This window comes from Tinamus guttatus, unplaced genomic scaffold, assembly GCF_059628265.1.
Source record: "Tinamus guttatus ecotype Peru unplaced genomic scaffold, ASM5962826v1 Tinamus_guttatus_pri_ptg001736l, whole genome shotgun sequence".
NCBI lineage: Eukaryota > Metazoa > Chordata > Aves > Tinamiformes > Tinamidae > Tinamus > Tinamus guttatus.
Genome location: NW_028290270.1, coordinates 1 through 22,758, shown reverse-complemented (window position 1 = coordinate 22,758; position 22,758 = coordinate 1). Strand labels below are relative to the sequence as shown.

General features: G+C 68.5%; 1 protein-coding gene and 1 pseudogene across 2 annotated transcripts; one reads left to right on the top strand and one right to left on the bottom strand.

The window, feature by feature from the left end:
* Positions 1 to 703: 703 nt before the first annotated feature.
* On the top strand, positions 704 to 18,295 carry LOC148590103 (protein Smaug homolog 2-like). The gene is given in 13 exon segments (XM_088539475.1): positions 704 to 902; positions 4,293 to 4,671; positions 7,552 to 7,721; positions 7,803 to 7,912; positions 7,995 to 8,081; positions 9,562 to 9,778; positions 11,173 to 11,258; positions 11,781 to 11,899; positions 13,095 to 13,140; positions 13,142 to 13,303; positions 14,433 to 14,541; positions 16,080 to 16,163; positions 18,246 to 18,295. Coding segments are annotated over 13 exon segments (1,794 nt in total). The 5' UTR covers positions 704 to 706; the 3' UTR covers positions 18,275 to 18,295.
* Positions 18,296 to 19,049: 754 nt separating this feature from the next.
* Positions 19,050 to 22,631, bottom strand: LOC148590102 (RNA polymerase II-associated factor 1 homolog; annotated as a pseudogene). Its single transcript, XR_015914363.1, has 7 exons — positions 22,542 to 22,631; positions 21,716 to 21,818; positions 21,505 to 21,621; positions 21,286 to 21,414; positions 19,774 to 19,879; positions 19,568 to 19,653; positions 19,050 to 19,427 (listed from the first exon to the last, which is right to left on the bottom strand). The product of XR_015914363.1 is annotated as an RNA polymerase II-associated factor 1 homolog (transcript).
* Positions 22,632 to 22,758: the final 127 nt, after the last annotated feature.

Here is a 22,758-nt window from a genome sequence, read left to right as displayed (position 1 = left end):
CCCCCCAACAAGGACCCCCCCAAACTGGGACCCTCCCCCAAACTGGAATAGCCCCCACTGTTGGGACCCTCCCCAACTGGGACCCCCCCCCCCCCCAACAAGGACCCCCCAACTGGGACCCCCCCCCCCAACTGGGACCCCCCCAACAAGGACCCCCCCCAAACTGGGACCCTCCCCCAAACTGGAATGGCCCCCAATGCCGGGACCCCCCCTAACTGGGACCCCCACCCCCAACAAGGACCCCCCCAAACTGTGACCCTCCCCCAAACTGGAATGGCCCCCACTATCGGGACCCCCCCCCCCCCCATGCCGGGACCCCCCCCCCCCCCAACAAGGACCCCCCAACTGGGACCCCCCCCCCAACAAGGACCCCCCAAACTGGGACCCCCCCCCCCCCAACAAGGACCCCCCAAGGCCCCCCCCCCCCGGTGGCTCCTCCCCCCGTTATAATTAATTATCCTTGTGGAAGGGGAGGGGCAACCTGCTCCCCCCCCTTCCCCATTCCATCCCCCCCCCCCTTTTCCCGCTCTCTCCGCAGGGATCTCCGGAGCTTCCCAGCGCCCCCCCCAGCTCCGGGGGTGTCCCCGGCGGCGGCGGGTGCAGCCGGAGCCATGTGAAGGGCGGCGGCGGCGGGGGAGGCTTCCCGGTGGCGTTCCGGGCGGCGTTCCCGGCGGCGGCGTTCCCGGCGGCGGCGTTCCCGGCGGCCATGATGTTCCGGGAGCAGGTGGGCATCGTGGCGGGCTGGTTCCGCGGCTGGAACGAGTGCGAGCAGACCGTGGCGCTGCTGGCGCTGCTGCGGCGCGTGTCGCGCACGCAGGCGCGCTTCCTGCAGCTCTGCCTGGAGCACTCGCTGGCCGGCGCCGCCGACATCCACCGCCTCGAGGCCGAGGCCAACAGCGCCGGTGAGTCCCGCGCGACGGCGTTCCCGGTATTCCCATGGCGGCGTTCCCGGCCTTCCTGGTATTCCCATGGCGGCGTTCCCGGCCTTCACCATATCCCCAGCCTGCCCGCCATTGCTGGCGTTCCCAGCGCCACCTTCCCAACATTCCTGGGGCCGCCTGCCCGGCCTTCCTGGCATCCCTGGTATTCCCATGGCAGCGTTCCCAGCCTTCTTGGGGCTGCCCTTACCACATCCCCGACCTGCCCGCCATTGACGGCGTTCCCGGCCTTCCCGGCGTTCCCATGGCGGCGTTCCCATGGCAGCGTTCCCAGCCTTCTTGGGGCTGCCCTTACCACATCCCCAGCCTGCCCACCATTGACGGCATTCCCGGCGTTCCCGGTCTTCCCGGTATTCCCATGGCAGCGTTCCCGGCCTTACTGGGGCTGCCCTCACCACATCCCCAACCTGCCCACCATTGCCAGCGTTCCCAGCATTCCCATGGAGGCCTTCCCAGCCTTCCCGGTATTCCCATGGCAGCGTTCCCAGCCTTCTTGGGGCTGCCCTTACCACATCCCCAGCCTGCCCGCTATTGCCGGCATTCCCGGCCTTCCTGGTATTCCCATGGCAGCGTTCCCAGCCTTCTTGGGGCTGCCCTTACCACATCCCCGGCCTGCCCGCCATTGACGGCATTCCCGGCATTCCCAGCCTTCCCGGTATTCCCATGGCAGCGTTCCCGGCCTTACTGGGGCTGCCCTCACCACATCTCCAGCCTGCCCACCATTGCCAGCGTTCCCAGCATTCCCATGGAGGCCTTCCCAGCCTTCCCGGTATTCCCATGGCAGCGTTCCCAGCCTTCTTGGGGCTGCCCTTACCACATCCCCAGCCTGCCCACTATTGCCGGCATTCCCGGCATTCCCATGGCGGCGTTCCCAGCCTTCCCGGTATTCCCATGGCAGCGTTCCCAGCCTTCTTGGGGCTGCCCTTACCACATCCCCGGCCTGCCCGCCATTGCCGACATTCCCGGCCGCTGCCTGCCCGGCCTTCCCGGCATTCCTATGGCTGCGTTCCCGGCCTTCCCGGTATTCCCATAGCGGCGTTCCCAGCCTTCACCATATCCCCAGCCTGCCCGCCGTTGCCAGCGTTCCCAGCGCCGCCTTCCCAGCATTCCTAGGGCCACCTTTCCAACATTCCCAGCCTTCTTGGCATTCCCAGAGCCACATTCCCGGCCTTCCCAGAGTTCCCAGGGCCACCTTCCCAACATTCCCGGCCTTCCTGGTGTTCCCAGGGTCACCTTCCCAGCATTCCCAGTGTTCCCAGCATTCCTGGCACATCCTGCCCAGCCTTCCCGGTATTCCCATGGCAGCGTTCCCGCTATTCCCATGGCGGCGTTCCCAGCCTTCTTGGGGCTGCCCTTACCACATCCCCAGCCTGCCCACTATTGCCGGCATTCCCGGCATTCCCATGGCAGCGTTCCCAGCCTTCTTGGGGCTGCCCTTACCACATCCCCGGCCTGCCCGCCATTGCCAGCGTTCCCGGCCTTCCCGGCATTCCCATGGCGGCGTTCCCGGTATTCCCATGGCAGCGTTCCCAGCCTTCTTGGGGCTGCCCTTACCACATCCCTGGCCTTCCCGGCATTCCCATGGCAGCGTTCCCGGCATTCCCAGCCTTCCTGGGGCTGCCTTCACCACGTCCCCAGCCTGCCCGCCATTGCCAGCATTCCCAGGGCCACCTGCCTAGCATTCCCAGCCTTCCCGATATTCCCAGGACCACCTTCCCAGCATTCCTGGTGTTCCCAGCATTCCCAGGGTCACCTGCCCAACATTCCCAGCCTTCCCAGTGTTTCCAGGGCCACCTTCTCAGCATTCCTGAGGCCGCCTGCCCAACATTCCCAGTCTTCCCGGCGTCCCTGGTATTCCGAGGGCAACGTTCCCGGCCTGCACGGCATTCCCAGGGCCACCTCCCCAGCATTCCCAGCCTTCCTGGTGTTTCCAGGGCTACCTTCCCAGCATTCCTGGTGTTCCCAGCATTCCCAGGGTCCCCTGCCCAACATTCCCAGCCTTCCCGGTGTTCCCAGGGCCACCTTCCCAGCATTCCCAGCGTTCCCAGCATTCCCGGAGCCGCCTGCCCGGCCTTCCTGGCATCCCTGGTGTTCCCAGGACAGCGTTCCCAGCCTTCCCAGCGTTCCCAGGGCCACATTCCCAGTGTTCCCAGCATTCCCAGTGTTCCCACCATTCCTGGGGCCACCTGCCTAGCATTCCCAGCCTTCCCAGCATTCCCAGGGCAGCGTTCCTGGTGTTCCTAGCCTTTCTGGTGCTGCCTTCCCGGCATTCCCGGCCTGCCCGCCATTGCCGGCGTTCCCGGCGCCACCTGCCCAGCCTTCCCGACATCCCTGGCATTCCCAGGGCAGCCTTCCCGGCATTCCCAGGGCTGCCTTCCCAGCATTCCCAGAGCCGCCTGGCCGGCATTCCCGGCCTTCCCGGTTCCCCCAGCGTTCTCAGGGCCGCATTCTCAGCATTCCCAGGGCAGCATTCCCAGTATTCCCAGCCTTCCCGGCGCCACCTTCATGGCCATCCTGGCCTGCCTGCCATTCCCGGTGTTCCCGGGGCTGCCCGCCCGCTCTTCCCAGTGTTCCTGGCATTCCCAGGGCCGCCTTCCTGGTGTTCCCGGCCTTCCCGGTGCGGCAGTGGCCGCAGGAGCCGCCGTCGGCCGCGGTGCCGCTGCTCCTGGCGCATCTCCCGCTGCTGCAGCCTGTCCCCAACGTCCCCAACGTCCCCAACGTCCCCAACGTCCCCAATATCCCCAACATCCCCAACCTCCCCAATATCCCTGATGTCCCCAATGTCCTCTCTGACCTCCCCAATGTCCCTGATGTCCCCTGATGTCCCCTGTCCCCACGCAGCCGCGGTGCGGCAGTGGCCGCAGGAGCCGCCGTCGGCCGCGGTGCCGCTGCTCCTGGCCCACCTCCCGCTGCTGCAGCCTGTCCCCAACGTCCCCAATGTCCCCAACCTCCCCAAGATCCCCAACATCCCCAATATCCCCAACCTCCCCAATGTCCCCTGATGTCCCCAATGTCCCCACGCAGCCGCGGTGTGGCAGTGGCCGCAGGAGCCGCCGTCGGCCGCGGTGCCGCTGCTCCTGGCCCATCTCCCGCTGCTGCAGCCTGTCCCCAGTGTCCCCAATATCCCCAACCTCCCCAATGTCCACAGCCACCCTGATGTCCCCTGATGTCCCCTCTGTCCCCATGCAGCCGCGGTGCGGCAGTGGCCACAGGAGCCGCCGTCGGCCGCGGTGCCGCCGCTCCCGGTGCATCTCCCGCTGCTGCAGCCCGTCCCCAACGTCCCCAATATCCCCAACCTCCCCAATGTCCACAGCCACCCTGATGTCCCCTGATGTCCCCTCTGTCCCCATGCAGCCGCGGTGCGGCAGTGGCCGCAGGAGCCGCCGTCGGCCGCGGTGCCGCTGCTCCTGGCCCACCTCCCGCTGCTGCAGCCGGGCAACGCGGAGGCCAAGGGCGAGTACATGCGGCTGCTGCAGAAGGTGCTGGCGCGCGCGCTGGAGCGCAACGAGCTGGTGGAGGAGAGCCGCCAGCTGCTGTCCTACGCCCTCATCCACCCGGCCACCACCGGGGACGACCGCCACGCGCTGGCCCTGTGGCTGGGCCACCTCGAGGAGCGGCTGGGCGCGCGCGGGGACGCCGAGGGGACGACGGCGGCGACGGCGGCCGGGTGGCAGCACGAGGCGGCGCGGGAGAACGGGCACGCGGGCGGCGGCGGCGCCGCGGGGACAGGTCGGTGGGGACGCTGCGTGGGGGACAGGGGACATGGGGGACAGGGGGCACATGGGGACCGGACACTGCATGGGGGACAAGGGGACACTGTGGGGATAGTGGGGACGTGGGGACACCGCATGGGGCACAGGGGACACTGCATGGGGGACGTGGGGACACTGCATGGGGGACAAGGGGACACTGCGGGGATAGGGGGGACAAGGACACTGTATGGGGGACATGGGGACACCGCATGGGGCACAGGGGACACCGCATGGGGGACGTGGGGACACCGCATGGGGGACGTGGGGACACTGCATGGGGCACAGGGGACACTGCATGGGGGACAAGGGGACACTGCGGGGATAGGGGGGACAGGGACACTGCATGGGGGACATGGGGACACCGCATGGGGCACAGGGGACACCACATGGGGGACAAGGGGACACCGCATGGGGTACAGGGGACACCGCATGGGGCACAGGGGACACCGCATGGGGGACGTGGGGACACTGTGGGGATAGGGGGACACTGCGGGGGACGTGGGGACACCACATGGGGGACAGGGGACACCGCATGGGGGACGTGGGGACACTGCGGGGCACGTGGGGACATTGCATGGGGCACAGGGGACACTGCGTGGGGGACGTGGGTACACTGCAGGGACGTGGGGACACTACATGGGGGACAAGGGGACACTGCGGGGGACGTGGGGACACTGCGGGGATAGGGGACACTGTGGGGGGGCAGGGGGATGCTGTGCGGGTAGGGGGACGAGGACACTGCATGGGGGACAGGGGACACTGCATGGGGGACGTGGGGACACTGTGGGGATAGGGGGACACTGCGGGGCACGTGGGGACACTGCATGGGGGACAGGGGACACTGCATGGAGGATGTGGGGACACTGCATGGGGGACGTGGGGACACTGCAGGGATGTGGGGACACTGCATGGGGGACAAGGGAACACTACGGGGGACGTGGGGACACTGTGGGGATAGGGGACACTGTGGGGATAGGGGGACACTACGGGGGACGTAGGGACACTGTGGGGGGCAGGGGGATGCTGTGGGGGTAGGGGGACGAGGACACTGCATGGGGGACAAGGGACACTGCATGGGGGACAGGGGACACCGCATGGGGGACGTGGGGACACTGCAGAGATGTGGGGACACTGTGGGGATAGGGGGACACTGCATGGGGGACGTGGGGACACCACATGGGGCACAGGGGACACCACATTTGGGACGTGGGGACACCGCATGGGAGATGTGGGGACACTGCGGGGATAGGGGGACACTGCAGGGGACGTGGGGACACTGCATGGGGGACAGGGGACACTGTGGGGGACATGGGGACACTGCGGGGATATGGGGGATAGGGGGCACTGCATGGGGGACATGGGGACACCGCATGGGGGACAAGGGGACACCGCATGGGGGACAGGGGACACCGCATGGGGCACAGGGGACACCGCATGGGGGACGTGGGGACACTGGGGGGATAGGGGGACGCTGCGGGGGTGTGGGGACACTGCATGGGGCACAGGGGACACTGCATGGGGGAGGTGGGGACACTGCGGAGGACGTGGGGACACTGCATGGGGGACAGGGGACACTGCAGGGGGCACATGGGGACCGGACACTGCATGGGAGACAGGGGACACTGCATGGGGTACGTGGGGACGCTGCGGGGACGTCGGGGGACACACTGTGACAGCCCTGGGGACACAAAGGGACATGGAATGGGGCTGGGGACACTGTGTCAGTCCTGAGGGGACACACTGTGACAGCCCTGGGGACCCAAGGGGACATGGAATGGGGCTGGGGACACTGTGCCAGTCCTGAGGGGGCACAGGGGACACACTGTGACAGCCTTGGGGACATGAAATGGGACCGGGGATGCTGAGGGGACACACTGTGACAGCCCTGGGGACACAATGGGACATGGCAGGAGACTGGGGACACTGGGGACACATCAGGGGACACAAAGAGACATGGCAGGGGACTGGGGACACTGAGGGGACATCGGAGGACACACTGTGACAGCCCTGGGGACACAAGGGGACATGGAATGGGGCTGGGGACACTGTGCCAGTCCTGAGGGGACACAGGGGACACACTGTGACAGCCTTGGGGACATGAAATGGGACATGGCAGGAGACTGGGGACACTGGGGGACACACTGTGACAGCCCTGGGGACACAAGGGGACATGGAATGGAGCTGGGAACACTGTGCCAGTCCTGAGGGGACACACTGTGACAGCCCTGGGGACATGGAATGGGACCGGGGATGCTAAGGGGACACACTGTGACAGCTCTGGGGACACAGTGTGACATGACAGGCAACTGGGGACACTGAGGGGACGTCGGGGGACACAGTGTGACAGCCCTGGGGACGGAATGGGACATGGCAGGGAACTGGGGACACTGAGAGGATGTCGAGGGACACACTGTGACAGCCCTGGGGACACAAGGGGACATGGCAGGGGGCTGGGGACACTGAAGGGACATCAGGGGACACACTGTGACAGCCCTGGGGACACAAAGGGACACGGCAGGCAACTGGGGACACTGAGGGGACGTCAGGAGACACACTGTGACAGCCCTGGGGACACAATGGGACATGTCAGGGAACTGGGGCACTGGGGGGACGTTGGGGGACACACTGTGACAGCCCTGGGGACACAGGAGGGGACGCAGGGCGCTGCCCTCCCCCCCCAGTCACCAGGGCCACCCCCGCGGCACAAGGGGCCACCGCGGCGGTGGCAGCCGGGGCAGGTGGTGACACCGCGCGCGGTGGCCTCGGTGCCAGCGGCGTCACCGCGTGTGTCCCCCCCCCCCCGCAGCGCTGCCCGGCCAGCTCCAGGGCAGCCCCCTGAAGCGCCCGCTGGCGCCCGGCAGTCCCCAAGGCGGCGGTGGCGGCGGTGGCAGCGAGTGGCCCGAGGAGCCCCCGGCGTGTCCCCCGCGTCCCCTCGCGGAGCCGCTGTCCCCGCAGGGCAGCGCCGCCTCGTCGGGCAGCGAGGACGCCGGCGGGCGCAACTCCTTCCAGGAGGACGGCAGCGGCATGAAAGGTGGGGACGGCGGTGACACGGACGTCCCCTCGTGGCGGGGGGGCGGTGTCACCGCAGCGGTGGCATCTGTCCCCCCCGCAGATGTCCCCTCGTGGCTCAAGAGCCTGCGGCTGCACAAGTACGCGGCGCTGTTCGCCCAGATGAGCTACGAGGAGATGATGACGCTCACGGAGCGTCACCTCGAGACGCAGGTGGGGACAGCGGGGACACTGTGGGGGGACACGCACGGTGGCGCGGGCGCCCCCGGGACCTCAGCTGGCTCCTTGTCCCCAGAATGTCACCAAGGGCGCCCGCCACAAGATCGCCCTGAGCATCCAGAAGCTGCGCGAGCGGCAGAGCGTCCTCAAGGCGCTGGAGAAGGTGACAGCGGGGTGGCCCGTGGTGGCCCAGGGGACACCTGTGTCCCCCGGGGATCCTCCTGGGGTGGCCCTGGTCCCTCCTGTGGCCCTGGAGTGGCCCTGGTCCTTCCGTGTCCCTGGGGGTGGCCCTGGTCCCTTTTGTGTCCCTGGGATGTCCCTGGTCCTTCTGTGTCCCTAGGGGTGACCCTGTTCCCTCCTGTGTCTCTAGGGGTGGCCCTGTCTCCTCCTGTGTCCCCGGGATGTCCCTGGTCCCCTCCTGTGTCCCTAGGAGTGGCCCTGTCCCCTCCTGTTTCCCTGGGATGTCCCTGGTCCCTCCTGTGTCCATAGGGATGGCTCTGGTCCCTCCTGTGTCTCTAGGAATGTCCCTGGTCCCTTCTGTATCCCTAGGGATGTCCCTGGTCCCTCCTGTGTCTCTAGGGGTGTCCCTGGTCCCTTCTGTGTCCCTAGGGATGTCCTTGTCCCCTCCTGTGTCCCTGGGATTTCCCTGGTCCCCTCCTGTGTCCCTGGAGTGGCCCTGTTCCCTCTGTGTCCCTGGGATGTCCCTGGTCCCCTCCTGTGTCCCTAGGGGTGGGCTGTGGTGGCCCTGGTCCCTCCTGTGTCCCTAGGGGTGGCTCTGTCCCCTCCTGTGTCCCTGGGATGTCCCTGGTCCCCTCTTGTCTCCCTGGGGTGTCCCTGGTCCCTCTGCATCCCTGGGACATCCCTATTCCCTCTGTGTCCCTGCGATGTCCCTGGTCCCCTTCTGTGTCCCTCCAGGTGGCCTGGGACATCCCTGTTCCCTCTGTGTCCCTGGGATGTCACTGGTCCCTTCCTGTGTCCCTAGGGGTGGCCTGACCACAATCCCATGTCCCCATTTCCCCCCCACTCACATGTCCCCATGTCCCCGTATCCCCTCCCATGTCCCCCACACTCACATGTCCCTGTGTCCCCCTCCCATGTCCCCCCCATGTCCCGCTCATGTCCCTGTGTGTCCCCTGTGTCACTTGTGTCCCCCCCATGACCCTGTGTCCCCTTCATGTCCCTCCTGTGTCCCCCGTGTCCCCGTGCCCCACCATGTACCCTCGTGTCCCCGTGTGCCCCCTTGTGTCCCCGTGTCCCCTTCATGTCCCTCCTGTGTCCCTGTGTCCCACCATGTCCCCCCATGTCCCCTCATGTCCCCCTGTGTCCCCGCATGTACCCCTGGGTCCCTCTGTGTCCCCCCCACGTCCCCTCATGTCCCCCCGTGTCCCTGTGTCCCCCCATGTGCCCCTGGGTCCCCCTGTGTCCCCCTCATGTCCCCGTGTCCCCCCGTGTCCCCCACATGTCCCCCTGTGTGTCCCCATGTCCCCCTGTGTGTCCCCGTGTTCCCTCTGTCCCCCTGTGCTCCCCCCATGTCCCCCCATGTTCTCCCATGTCCCTGTGTCCTCCCATGTCCCCCCATGTCCTCCCGTGTCCCTGTGTCCCCCCATGTCCCCGTGTCACCCTGTGTCCCCGTGTCCCTGCAGGACGTCCTGGAGGGCGGCAACCTGTGGCCGGCGCTGCAGGAGCTGCAGCAGATCCTGGCGACCCCCATCAAGGCCTTCCGCCCCCCCGCGCCCCCCCCCGCCGCCGCCAAGGACCCCCCCCCCGGCGGGGACCCCTTCGTCCCCGACGGCGACGTCCCCGCGGCCCCCGTGCCCGAGGGTGACATCCCCGGCCAGTTCACCCGCGTCATGGGCAAGGGTAGGGCCCGGACGCCGGGGCCCCTCGGTGGGGTCTGGGGGGGGGGACACGGGACCCCTGGGTCCCTTAATGGGGTCTGGGGGTGTCATGGGACTCCTGGGCCCCTCATTGGGGTCCAGGGGGGGACATGGGACCCCTGGGTCCCTCAATGGGGTCTGGGGGAGGGACAGGGGACCCCTGGGGCCCTCATTGGGGTCTGGGGGGGACATGGGAGCCCTGGGTCCCTCATTGGGGTCTGGGGGAGGGACAGGGGACCCCTGGGTCCCTTATTGGGGTCCGGGGGGGGACATGGGACCCCTGGGGCCCTTATTGGGGTCTGGGGGGGGACACAGGACCCCTGGGTCCCTTATTGGGGTCTGGGGGTGTCACAGGACCCCTGGGCCCCTCATTGGAGTCTGGGGGGGACATGGGAGCCCTGGGTCCCTCAGTGGGGTCTGGGGGTGTCACAGGACCCCCTGAGCCTCTCATTGGGGTCTGGGGGGGGACAGGGGACCCCTGGGTCCCTTAATAGGGTCTTGGGGAGGGACATGGGACCCCTGGGGGCTCATTGGGGTCTGGGGGGGTCCTGGGACTCCTGAGCCCCTTATTGGGGTCTGAGGGGGGACACGGGACCCCTGGGCCCCTCATTGGGGTTTGGGGGGGGTCCTGGGACTCCTGAGCCCCTCATTGGGGTCTGGGGGGAGGGGCAGAAGACCCCTGGGGGCCTTTATAGGGTCTGGGGGTGGGGGGGGTCACACAGGACTCCTGGGCCCCTCGGGGGGGTCCTGAGGGGGGGTCTGGGGACTCCTGGGCCTCTTATAGGGTCCCTGGTGGGTTCTGGGGACTCCTGGGGTCTTGGGGGGGGGTCCTGGGGGCTTCTGGGGACTCCTGGGCCCCTTTAAGGGTCCCTGGGGGCTTCTGGGGACTCCTGGGCCCCTTTATGAGTCCCTGGGGGCTTCTGGGGACTCCTGGGCTCCTGGGGGGGGGTCCTGGGGACTCCTGGGCCCCTTTAAGGGTCCCTGGTGGGGTCCTGGGGACTCCTGGGCCCCTTTTAGGGTCCCTGGGGTCTTCTGGGGACTCCTGGGGGTCCTGGGGGGGTCCCTGGTGTGTTCTGGGGACTCCTGGGTTCTTGGGGGGTCCTGGGGACTCCTGGGCCCCTTTTAGGGTCCCTGGGGTCTTCTGGGGACTCCTGGGGGTCCTGGGGGCGTTCTGGGGACTCCTGGGCCCCTCAAGGGGGTCCCTGGGGGGCGGGTCTGGGGACTCCTGGGCCCCTTTAAGAGTCCCTGGGGGCTTCTGGGGACTCCTGGGGTCTTGGGGGGATCCTGGGGGGTTCTGGGGACTCCCGGGCCCCTCGAGGGGGGTCCCGGTGCCCCCCGTGGGGGGGTCCCGGCTGACCCCCCCCCCCCCCCCCGCAGTGTGCACCCAGCTGCTGGTGTCGCGGGCGGACGAGGAGAGCGCGGCCGGGTACCTGCAGCTGCTGGAGAAGTGCCTGACGCACGAGGTGCGCCCGGACGCCGGGGCCCCTGGGACATCGGGAACACCCCCCGGGACACCGGGAACACCCCTGGGACACCGGGAAACCCCCCAGGATACCGGGAAACCCCACAGGACACCGGGAAACCCCTCTGGACACCAGGAACCCCCCGAGATACTGGGAAACCCCCTGGGATACCGGGAAACCCCCTGGGATACCGGGAAACCCTTCTGGACACCGGGAAACCCCCCTGGGATACCGGGAAACCCCTCTGGACACTGGGAAACCCCTCTGGACACTGGGAAACCCCTCTGGACACCGGGAAACCCCTCTGGACACTGGGAAACCCCCACAGGACACTGGGAAACCCCCAGACACCGGGAATCCCATCTGGACACTGGGAAACCTGCCCCAGACACCGGGAAACCCCCCAGGCACTGGGATCCCCCCTGGACACCGGGATCCCCCTGGACACAGGGCCCCCCCTCAGACACCGGGCCCCCCCCCTCGCACACCGGGACCCCCCCCCGACGCCTTTTCCCTCTCCAGGCGTTCACGGAGACGCAGCGGAAGCGGCTCCTCTCCTGGAAGCAGCAGGTCCTCAAGCTGCTCCGGGGGCTCCCCAAAAAGGGGCCGCTCGACGGCGCCGGCTACCGGCCCCCCAAGGGGTGAGTGCGGGGGGCGGGGGGGTCCCAGCACCCTTGGGTGCCTCTTAATGCCCTCTGGGTGCCTCCTTAGCCCCCTCGGGTGCCCCTGAGGGTGTTGGGGGGCTCCCCTGGGTGCCATGGGGGTCTCTAGGGGTTATGGGGGGTCTCTGGGTGCCCTAGGGGGGCTCTGGGACCTCTGGGTGCCCCCCCCCCCATTCAGGGGTCCCAGCACCCTTGGGTGCCTCTTAATGCCCCCTGGGTGCCTCCTTAGCCCCCTTGGGTGCCCCTGAGGGTGTTGGGGGGCTCCCCTGGGGGTCTCTAGGGGTTATGAGGGGTCTCTGGGTGCCCTGGGGGGGCTCTGAGACCCCTGGATGCACCCCCCATTCAGGGGTCCCAGGACCCTTGGGTGCCTCTTAATGCCCCCTGGGTGCTTCCTTAGCCCCCTCGGGTGCCCCTGGGGGTGTTGGGGGGCTCCCATGGGTGCCATGGGGGTCTCTAGGGGTTATGGGGGGTCTCTGGGCACCCTGGGGGGGCTCTGGGACCTCTGGGTGCCCCCCCCCACTCATGTGTCCCAGCACCCTTGGGTGCCTCTTAATCCACCCCCCCAGGCCCCTCAATGGCTCCTTTTACCCCCTCCCGGGTGCTTCAGGGCCCCCCCATAGTTTTAGGGGTCCCCTGGGTGCCTCCTTTGCCCCCTGGGGGGGTCCCAGCACCCTTGGGTGCCTCTTAATCCCCCCCCCGAGAGCCCCTGGGTGCCCCCTTGGGTGTTGGGGGGGGGTCCCCTGGGTGCCTCATTTGCCCCCTGGGGGGGTTCCTGGCACCCCCTGGAGGGGGGGTCTGCACTGCCCTGACCCCCCCATGTCCCCCAAATTTGTGGGGGGGTCTCGACACCCCTGGGGGGGGTCTGTGCTGCCCTGACCCCCCCCCATGTCCCCCTCATTGTGGGGGGGTCTTGGCACCCCTGGGGGGGGTCTGCGCTGCCCTGACCCCCCCCATGTCCCCCAAATTTGTGGGGGGGTCTCGACACCCCTGGGGGGGGGGTCTGCGCTGCCCTGACCCCCCCCATGTCCCCCTCATTGTGGGGGGGTCTTGGCACCCCTGGGGGGGGTCTGCGCTGCCCTGACCCCCCCCATGTCCCCCAAATTTGTGGGGGGGTCTCGACACCCCTGGGGGGGGGGTCTGCGCTGCCCTGACCCCCCCATTTCCCCCCCCCCAGCTGGGCCTTCGGCTCCAACTCGCTCCCCATAGCTGGCTCTGTGGGGGGGGGGGGCGGGGGGGCGGCGGGGGCAGCGCCCCTTCGCCCTCCCCCCCCGGCCGCTGCCCCCCGCCCGCCTGGGGCTCCTGGGCCCCGCCTCCTTGGGGGGCGGGGCGCCGCCCGGCCCCGCCCCCCGGCACCCGCTGGGCGGCCCCGCCCAAGGCCGGCAGGTGAGGTGGGGGGGGCGGGAGGGGGGGCCCGGACGCCTGGGCCCTTTGGGGGGGGGTTGGGGGGTGTCTGGGCCTTTGGGTCCTGGTGGGGGGGCTCTGGGTGCTATAGGAGGCTCTGGGTGCTATGGGGGGCTCTGGGTGCTATAGGGTGCGTTTGGGAGCTATAGGGGGCTCTGAGTGCCATGGGGGGCTCTGGGCACTATGGGGGGGGTCTCTGGGAGCTATGGGGGGTCTCTGAGCACCATGGGGGGTCCCTGGGTGCCATGGGGGGCTCTGGGTCCTATAGGGGTCTCTGGGTGCTATGAGGGTCTCTGGGTGCTATGGGGGTCCCTGGGCATCATGGGGGTCTCTGGGTGCTCTGGGGCTCCCTGGGCAGCTTGGGGGTCTCAGGGTGCTATGGGGGGTCCCTGGGCACCATGGGGGTCCCTGGATGTTCTGGGGGTCCCCGGGTGCTCTGGGGATCCCCGGGCACCGTGGGGGGTCTCTGGGCACCGTGGAGGGTCCCTGGGCGCTCTGGGGGTCCCTGGGTGCCATGGGGGGGTCCCCGGGCGCTATGGGGGGTCCCTGGGCGCTTTGGGGGTCCCCGGGTGCCATGGGGGGTCTCTGGGTGCCGTGGGGGTCTCTGGGTGCTATGGGGGGTCCCCGGGTGCTCTGGAGGTCCCTGGGCACCTTGGGGCTCTCTGGGTGCTATGGGGGGGTCTCTGGGTGCTATGGGGGGGTCTCTGGGCACCATGGGGGTCCCTGGGCACCTTGGGGCTCTCTGGGTGCTATGGGGGGGTCTCTGGGTGCTCTGGGGGGGGGGTCTCTGGGCACCATGGGGGTCCCTGGGCACCTTGGGGCTCTCTGGGTGCTATGGGGGTGTCTCTGGGCACCATGGGGGGTCCCTGGGTGCCGTGGGGGGCCTCTGGGTGCCGTGGGGGTCTCTGGGTGCTATGGGGGGGTCTCTGGGCACCATGGGGGTCCCTGGGCACCTTGGGGCTCTCTGGGTGCTATGGGGGGGGTCTCTGGGCACCTTGGGGGCCCCCGGGCACCTTGGGGCTCTCTGGGTGCTATGGGGGGGTCTCTGGGTGCTATGGGGGGGTCCCCGGGCGCTCCGGGGGTCCCCGGCGCCGCTGACCCGCTCGCGCAGGGGCTGTGGCTGGGCAGCGCGGGGCCGGGGCAGAGCCGCAGCGCGGTGCAGCGCACCCACTCCCTGCCCGGGCAGCCGCCGCCGCGCGCCCTGCTGCTGCTGCCCCACGGTACGGACACGGGGAATCCGCCGGGAACTTCCCGGGAGCCCCTGGGGCACACCTGGGAAACACCGGGATCCCCCTGGGAACCCCCGGGACACACCTGGGAAACACCGGGATCCCCCTGGGAAACACTGGGATCCCCCTGGGAAACACCGGGATCCTCCTGGGAAACACTGGGATCCCCCTGGGAATCCCCGGGACACACCTGGGAAACACCGGGACACACCTGGGAAACACTGAGACACACCTGGGAAACACCAGGATCCCCCTGGGAACCCCCGGGACACACCTGGGAAACACCAGGATCCTCCTGGGAAACACCAGGATCCTCCTGGGAAACACCGGGATCCCCCTGGGAAACACTGGGAGTCCCCCAGGCCACACCTGGGAAACACTGGGATCCCCCTGGGAACCCCCGGGACACACCTGGGAAACACCGGGATCCCCCTGGGAACCCCCGGGACACACCTGGGAAACACCGGGATCCCCCTGGGAAACACTGGGATCGCCCCGGGACACACCTGGGAAACACCGGGATCCCCCTGGGAACCCCCGGGACACACCTGGGAAACACCAGGATCCTCCTGGGAAACACCGGGATCCCCCTGGGAAACACTGGGAGTCCCCCGGGACACACCTGGGAAACACCGGGATCCCCCTGGGAACCCCCGGGCCACACCTGGGAAACACCGGGATCCCCCTGGGAACCCCTGAGAACCCCCGGGACATGCCTGGGAAACACCGGGATCCCCCTGGGAACCTCTGGGATCCCCCTGGGAACCTCTGGGAACCCCCGGGGCACGCGTGGGAAACCCTGGGAATCCCCGGGACACACCTGGGAAACACCGGGATTCCCCTGGGAACCCCTAGGAATCCCCAGGACACACCTGGGAAACACCGGGATCCCCCTGGGAACCTCCTGGGAACCCTTAGGAACCCCTGGGGATCCCTGGGACACACCTGGGAAACACTGGGAACCCCCTGGGAACTCCTAGGAATCCCTGGGACACACCTGGGAAACACCAGGATCCCCCTGGGAACCCCTAGGAATCCCCGGGACACACCTGGGAAACACCAGGATCCCCCTGGGAATCCCTGGGGACCCCTGGGACATGCCTGGGACACACCTGGGAAACCCTGGGAATCCCTGGGACACACCTGGGAAACACTGGGAACCCCCTGGGAAACCCTAGGAATCCCCGGGGCACGCTTGGGAAACACCTGGGAAACCCTGGGACACAGCTGGGAAACACCGGGATCCTCCTGGGAACCCCTAGGAATCCCCAGGACACACCTGGGAAACACCAGGATCCCCCTGGGAAACCCCGGGATCCCCCTGGGAAACCCTAGGACACACTTGGGACCCCCTGGGAACCTCTGGGAATCCCCAGGAAACAGGAATCCCCCGGGACCCCCCCCAGGATCCCTTGGGAATCCCCAGGAAACAGGAATCCCCCGGGATCCCCCGGGATCCCCTGGGATCCCCTGGGAATCCCCCGGACGCCTGGGCCCCTCACTCCGTGTCCCCCCCCCCCCCCCCGCAGAGTGCCAGCTCCCCGGCACCGACCTGGAGATCAACCCGACCCTGGAGTCGCTGTGTCTGAGCATGACGGAGCACGCGCTGGGCGGTGAGCGGGGACAGCGGGGACAAGGGGGGACATCATGGGGACAGCGGGGACAGCGTGGGGACAGCGGGGACATGGGGGGACAGCAGGGACAGCGGGGACATGGGGGGCAGCGGGGACATGGGACAGCAGGGGGACGGGGGGACAGCGGGGACAGCGAGGGGACGGGGACATCATGGGAACAGCAGGTCATGGGTCAGCGGGGACATCATGGGGACAGCAGGGACATGGGGGACAGCGGGGACATGGGACACGGGGGGACATGGGGGGACAGCGGGGACATGGGGGGACATCATGGGGACAGCGGGGACATGGGACAGCGGGGACATGGGGGGACAGCGGGGACATGGGGGGACATCATAGGGACAGTGGGGACATGGGACATGGGGACAGTGGGGACATGGGGGGGCAGCAGGGACAGCGGGGACATGGGGGGACACGGGGGACAGCGGGGACATGGGGGACAGCAGGGGGACGGGGACATGGGGCAGCAGGGACAGCGGGGACGTGGGGGGACACGGGGGGACAGCGGGGACATGGGGGGACAGCAGGGACAGCGGGGACATGGGGGGACATCATGGGGACAGCGGGAACATGGGGGGACAGCAGGGACAGCGGGGACATGGGGGGGCAGCAGGGACATGGGACAGCAGGGGGACAGGGGGGACAAGGGGGGGCAGCAGGGACATGGGGGGACAGCAGGGACAGCGGGGACATGGGGGGACATCATGGGGACAGCGGGGACATGGGGGGGCAGCGGGGACATGGGGGGACAGCAGGGACAGCGGGGACATGGGGGGACATCATGGGGACAGTGGGGACATGGGGGGACAGCGGGGACATGGGGGGGCAGCAGGGACATGGGGGGGGCAGCGTGGGGACATGGGGGACAGCGGGGACATGGGGGGACATCATGGGGACAGCGGGGACATGGGACAGCGGGGACATGGGGGGACAGGGGCATGGGGGACAGCGGGGACAGTGGGGACATGGGGGGACATCATGGGGACAGCGGGAACATGGGGGGACAGCGGGGACATGGGGGGACATCATTCTGACAGTGGGGACATGGGGGGACATCATGGGGACAGTGGGGACATGGGGGGGCAGCAGGGACAGTGGGGACATGGGGGGACACGGAGGGACAGTGGGGACATGGGGGACAGCAGGGGGATGGGGGGGACAGCAGGGGCATGGAGGACAGCGGGGACATGAGGGGACAGCAGGGGCATGGGGGACAGCAGAGACATGGGGGACAGCGGGGGACATGGGGACAGCAGGGACAGCGGGGACATGGGGGGACAGTGGGGACATGGGGGGACATCATGGGGACAGCGGGGACATGGGGGGACACGGGGGGACAGCGGGGACATGGGGGACAGCAGGGGGACGGGGGGACAGCAGGGGGATGGGACACGGGGGGACATGGGGGGACAGCAGGGGGATGGGGGACTGCGGGGGGACGGGGGGACAGCAGGGGCATGGGGGGACAGCACAGACAGTGGGGGACATGGGGACAGTGGGGACACGGGAACGGCGGGGGGATGAGGGGACAGTGGGGACATGGGGGGACAGCGGGGGGATGGCGGGGACATGGGATGGCAAGGACAGCGGGGACATGAGGGGACAGCGGTGGAACGGGGACATCATGGGGACAGCAGGTCATGGGACAGCGGGGACATGGGGGACAGCACAGACAGTGGGGACACGGGGACGGGGGACGGGGGGACAGTGGGGACATGGGGGCAGCGTGGAGACAGCGGGGGGACACGGGGACAGCGGGGGGACACGGGGACAGCAGGGACGCGGGGGGACAGCGGGGACACAAGGGGACAGTGGGGATGTGGGGGGACAGCGGGGACATGGGGGGACAGGGACACCGGGGGACAGCAGGGGGCCACTATGGGGACAGCAGGGGACAGCAGGGACATGGGGACACCGTGGGGACAGGGGGGCACCCAAGGGCGCAGCACGGAGCGACATGTGCGGGGACACCGGGGGACACTGTGGGGACACAGGGCGGGGGGGCAGCGTTGGGGACACCGGGGGGGACACGGGGAGGTGACACCCGTGTCCCCCCCCCAGACGGCACAGACAAGACCTCGACCATCTGACGGCGCCACCTCCCCCCCCCGCTGTCACTGTCCCCCCCCCGGGTGTCACAGGGTGAACGGGGGGGGGGGGGGTGGCTCCCTGCCCCTGGGGGGGGCACCGGGACCCCCCAAAATGGGGGGGCGGGGGCAAATAACCCCCCTGGGGGGGGAACTGGGGGCAAATCCCCCCCCCCGGGGTAACTGAGGGCTCCGGCCCCGGGGGGGGGGGGGGGGCAGTTAATGAATTTGCCCCCACCGGGGGGGGGGGGGGTCAGTGCAAACACTACAGGGGGCGGGGCTTGCGCGGGGGCGGGGCAGGGGCGGGGCTCCCCCCCTTCATTTTGGGGGGCTTTGCGTTAAAATCGATTTTTTTTTAAACCCCCCCCCTCTTTTTTTTTTCTCGTTTTTGGGGCCTTTTCTCTATTATTATTATTATTATATTAATATTATTTGCCCCGGGTGGGAGCAGCCCCCCCCTCCATTATGTCCCCGTTGGGGGGGGGGGCAGTGTCACCTCGTCACCTCGATGGGGACATTTTTTTTTGGGGGGGGGGGACGCCCCCATTTTAGGTACACGTCGCCCCCCCCCCTTTCCCCCTCCCCCCCCCCGGCTTCGGTACAGCCCCCCCCCCCATAGCGCCGCCCCCCCCCCCCCCGAGATAGAAACGTTATTTTAGATACATTTTATTATGAATAACTTTTGTTATGACTATGGCTGGTAACCATGACGACGTTATTAAAGAGACGAAGCGCACGGCGCCCCCGAAACGGCCGCTTTTCGCCCCGAAACGGCCGCTCACTCGCTCGACGACTCGGAGGCCCCGCTGGGGCTCCCGGCCTCTTCCTCCTCCTCCTCCTCCTCCTCCTCGGAGCTGCCGCTCAGGCGGGGGCTGCGGGGGGGCCCCGCGCTGCCCCCCCCGTCCGAGCCTTCCTCCTCCTCCTCCTCCTCGTCCTCCTCTTCCTCCTCGTCGTCGTCGCTGCCGAAATCTCCTCCTGGTCGCGGGCGGCGCGGGCGGCGGCCCCCCCCCCACGCCCCCCCCGCCCGCCGCGGCGCCTTCGGCCTCCTCCTCCTCCTCGTCCTCCTCCTCGCTGGGCGCCGAGGCGCCGCCCCGCTCGCTGCCGGAGCCTTCGGCCTCCTCGTCCTCGCTCTCGCTGCCCTTCTCGCGCTCCTCGTCTATGGGGGGGGGGGGGGACAGTGTGAATGCGCCCCCCCCTCCAATTAACACCCCCCTCCTCTAATGAACCCCCCCTCTAATTAACCCCCCCTTCCTCTAATTAACCCCCCCCCTCCTCTAATTAACCCCCCCCTCCTACCGGATCCCGCCGCCTCCTTCTCGGCCTCCAGCTCTTCCTCCTCCTCCTCCTCGGGCTCGTGGTTCTCCAGCTGGCCGACGGGCTTCCTAAGGGGGGGTCACCCGGACGCGTCACCCGGACGCCTGGGCCCTTTGCGGGGGGGGGTGCCCGGACCCCCCCCCGGGTCCTTTGGGGGGTGTTGGGGGTGCCCGGACGCCTGGGCCCACCTGGGCCTCCAGCTCCTTCTCGTTCATGTCGCGGTGTTTCACCACCAGCACCGCGTTGGTGCCCGACTGCACCCCGGCCTTGGCGCGGCGCTTGCTCAGCCGCACCCTGGGGTGGGGGGGGGGGGTCAGGCACCCTGGGACCCCCCCCAAATCCCGGAGATCCCCCCAGATCCCTGGGACCCCCCCAAATCCCTGGGACCCCCCCCCAGATCCCTGGGGCTCCTCATAACCTTGGGGTGGGGGGGGGGTAGGCACCCAAGGGTGCCCCCCTGCACCCAAGGGCCTCCCCAGCACCCAAAGGTCCCCCCAACAACCGGGGGACCCCCCCAGCACCTGACACCCCCCCCAAGTACCCGAGCCCCCCCCCAACATCCAAGGGTCCCTCCAGCACCCAAAGGTCCCCCTAGCACCCAAGGGCCCCTCTGGCACCCAAGGCCCCCCTAGCACCCTAGGGTGCCCCCCCAGCACCCAAAGGTCCCCCTGGCACCCAGGGCACCCCCCCAGCACCCAAGGGCCCCCTTGGCACCCAAAGGTCCCCCCAGAACCAGGGAACCACCCAGCACCCCAGGGCGCTCCCCCAGCACCCAAGGGCCCCCCAGCACCCAAAGGTCCCCCAGCACCCAAGGGCTCCCTTGGCACCCAAGGGCCTCTCCAGCACCCAAAGGTCCCCCTGGCACCCAGGGGACCCCCCGATCCCCCCAGGGCGCCCCCCGGGCACCCAAGGGCCCCCTTGGCACCCAAAGGTCCCCCAGCACCCAAAGGTCCCCCCTGCACCCAGGGAACCGCCCAGCACCCCAAGGTGCCCCCCCCAGCACCCAAAGTTCCCCCCAGCACTCAAGGGCCCCCCTAGCACTCAAGGTCCCCCCAGCACCCAAGGGTGCTTCCCAGCACCCAAGAGCCCCCTTGGCACCCAAGGGCCTCCCCGGCCCCAAAGGTCCCCCCAGCACCCAAAGGTCCCTCCAGCACCCGAGGGTGCTCCCCGGCACCCAAAGGTCCCTCGGCACCCCAGGGCACCCCCCCCCAGCACCCAAGGGTCCCCTTGGCACCCAAAGGTTCCCCCAGCAACCAAGGGCCCCCTTGGCACCCAAAGGTCCCCCAGCACCAGGGCACCCCCCGCACCCCAGCAGGGTGCCCCCCCCAGCACCCAGGGCACCCCCAGCACCCAAGGGCCCCCTTGGCACCCAAAGGTCCCCCCAGCACCCAAAGGTCCCCCCTGCACCCAGGAACCGCCCAGCACCCCAAGGTGCCCCCCCAGCACCCAAAGGTTCCCCGAGCACCCAAGGTCCCCCCAGCACCCAAGGGTGCTCCCAGCACCCAAGAGCCCCCTTGGCACCCAAGGGCCTCCCCGGCCCCCAAAGGTCCCCCCAGCACCCAAAGGTCCCTCCAGCACCCGAGGGTGCCTCCCCCGGCACCCCAGGGCACCCCCCAGCACCCAAGGGTCCCCTTGGCACCAAAGGTCCCCCCAGCACCCAGGGCACCCCCCCAGCACCCAAGGGTGCCCCCGGCGCCCACCGCGTCTCCAGCTCGTTGTAGTAGACGCCGTCGCCCTCGCGGAAGATGAAGAAGTAGTTCTCCTCGTAGCCCTTGCTCGCCTTGTTCTTCACGTTCCAGTTGTACTCGCGGGCGATCTTGTAGTCGTACCTGCGCGGGGGACAGCCGGTGACACCCCGGCCGGCGGTGACACCCCGGCCGCCGGGTGACAACGACTGTTTCAGCGGCGGGTGTCCCTACACGTCCTCGGGCGCGTAGTCCACGTCGTCGTCCTGGTCCCGCTTGCGCTTGCGGAGCGTCTCCTCCACGGGCAGGAAATAGGCCACGAACTGGTTGCCTTCCTCGTCCATCATCCCCCTGCGGGTGACACGGCGGTGTGACCCCCTCGGTGTCCCCTGATGTCCCCCGGTGTCCCCCGATGTCCCCCGGTGTCCCCCGGTGTCACCGTCACCTGATCATGGCCTGCGACATCATCTCCAGCGCCGCGGGCCGCTCGTGTCCTTGGGCGCCGGGTCCGAGTCGAAGATGACTTGGGCGCACGGGTTGATCCACATCTTGGGGACAAGAACATGTCACAAAGTGCCACAAAGTGCCACAAAGTGTCACAAAGTGCCCCCCCACCTCCAAAGTTGTCCCCAAGCCAGTTGTCCCTGTGTCCCTGGCATGTCCCCAGTGCGTCCCCAACGTGTCCCCAACGTGTCCCCAATGCAGGCTCTCCACCCCCACGTGTCCCAGTGTGTCCCCATGTCCCCAGCATGTCCTCTCCACCCCCATATGTCCCCAGTGTGTCCCCAACGTGTCCCCAATGTGTCCCCAATGTGTCCCCATCACGGCCCTGTGTCCCCAGCATGTCTTCTCCACCCCCATGTGTCCCCAGTGTGTCCTGTGTCCCCAGCATGATGTCCCCAGCGTGGCCCCAATGTGTCTCTGACGTGACCTCGTGTCCCCAGCGTGTCCCCTCCACCCCCACATGTCCCCAGGTGTCCCTGTGTCCCCAGCATGTCCCCAATGTGTCCCCTCCGCCCCAACATTGTCCCCTTCACAACGGGAGCCCCGTGCCTCAGTTTCCCCTGGTGGCCCCACAAATGAGGAAGGGGATTTGGACCCCCCCTTTTTTTTCATTGGGGGGTCCCCTCTTTACTGGGGGGTCCCCTCATTGCTGGGGGGTCCCCTCATTGCTGGGGGGTCCCTATTTGTGTCCCCAACCCCCAAAAAAGTGTCCCCGGTACCTTGTCCCTATTTGTGTCCCCAACCCCCCAAAAAAGTGTCCCCGGTACCTTGAAGTCGGGGAACACGGGCATCACCTCCACGGGGGTGACACGGGGCTTGCTGTAGTGCTGCGTGATCTGGGGGGGGGGACACAAAAACAAAGGGGGGGACACAAAAAACAAAAGGGGGGGACACAAAAATCAAAGCTGGGGGGTGTCACTTTGTGGCACAGGGTGTCCCCGGCCGCGTCCCCGTGTCCCCGTGTCCCTCACGGCCTTCTGGGCG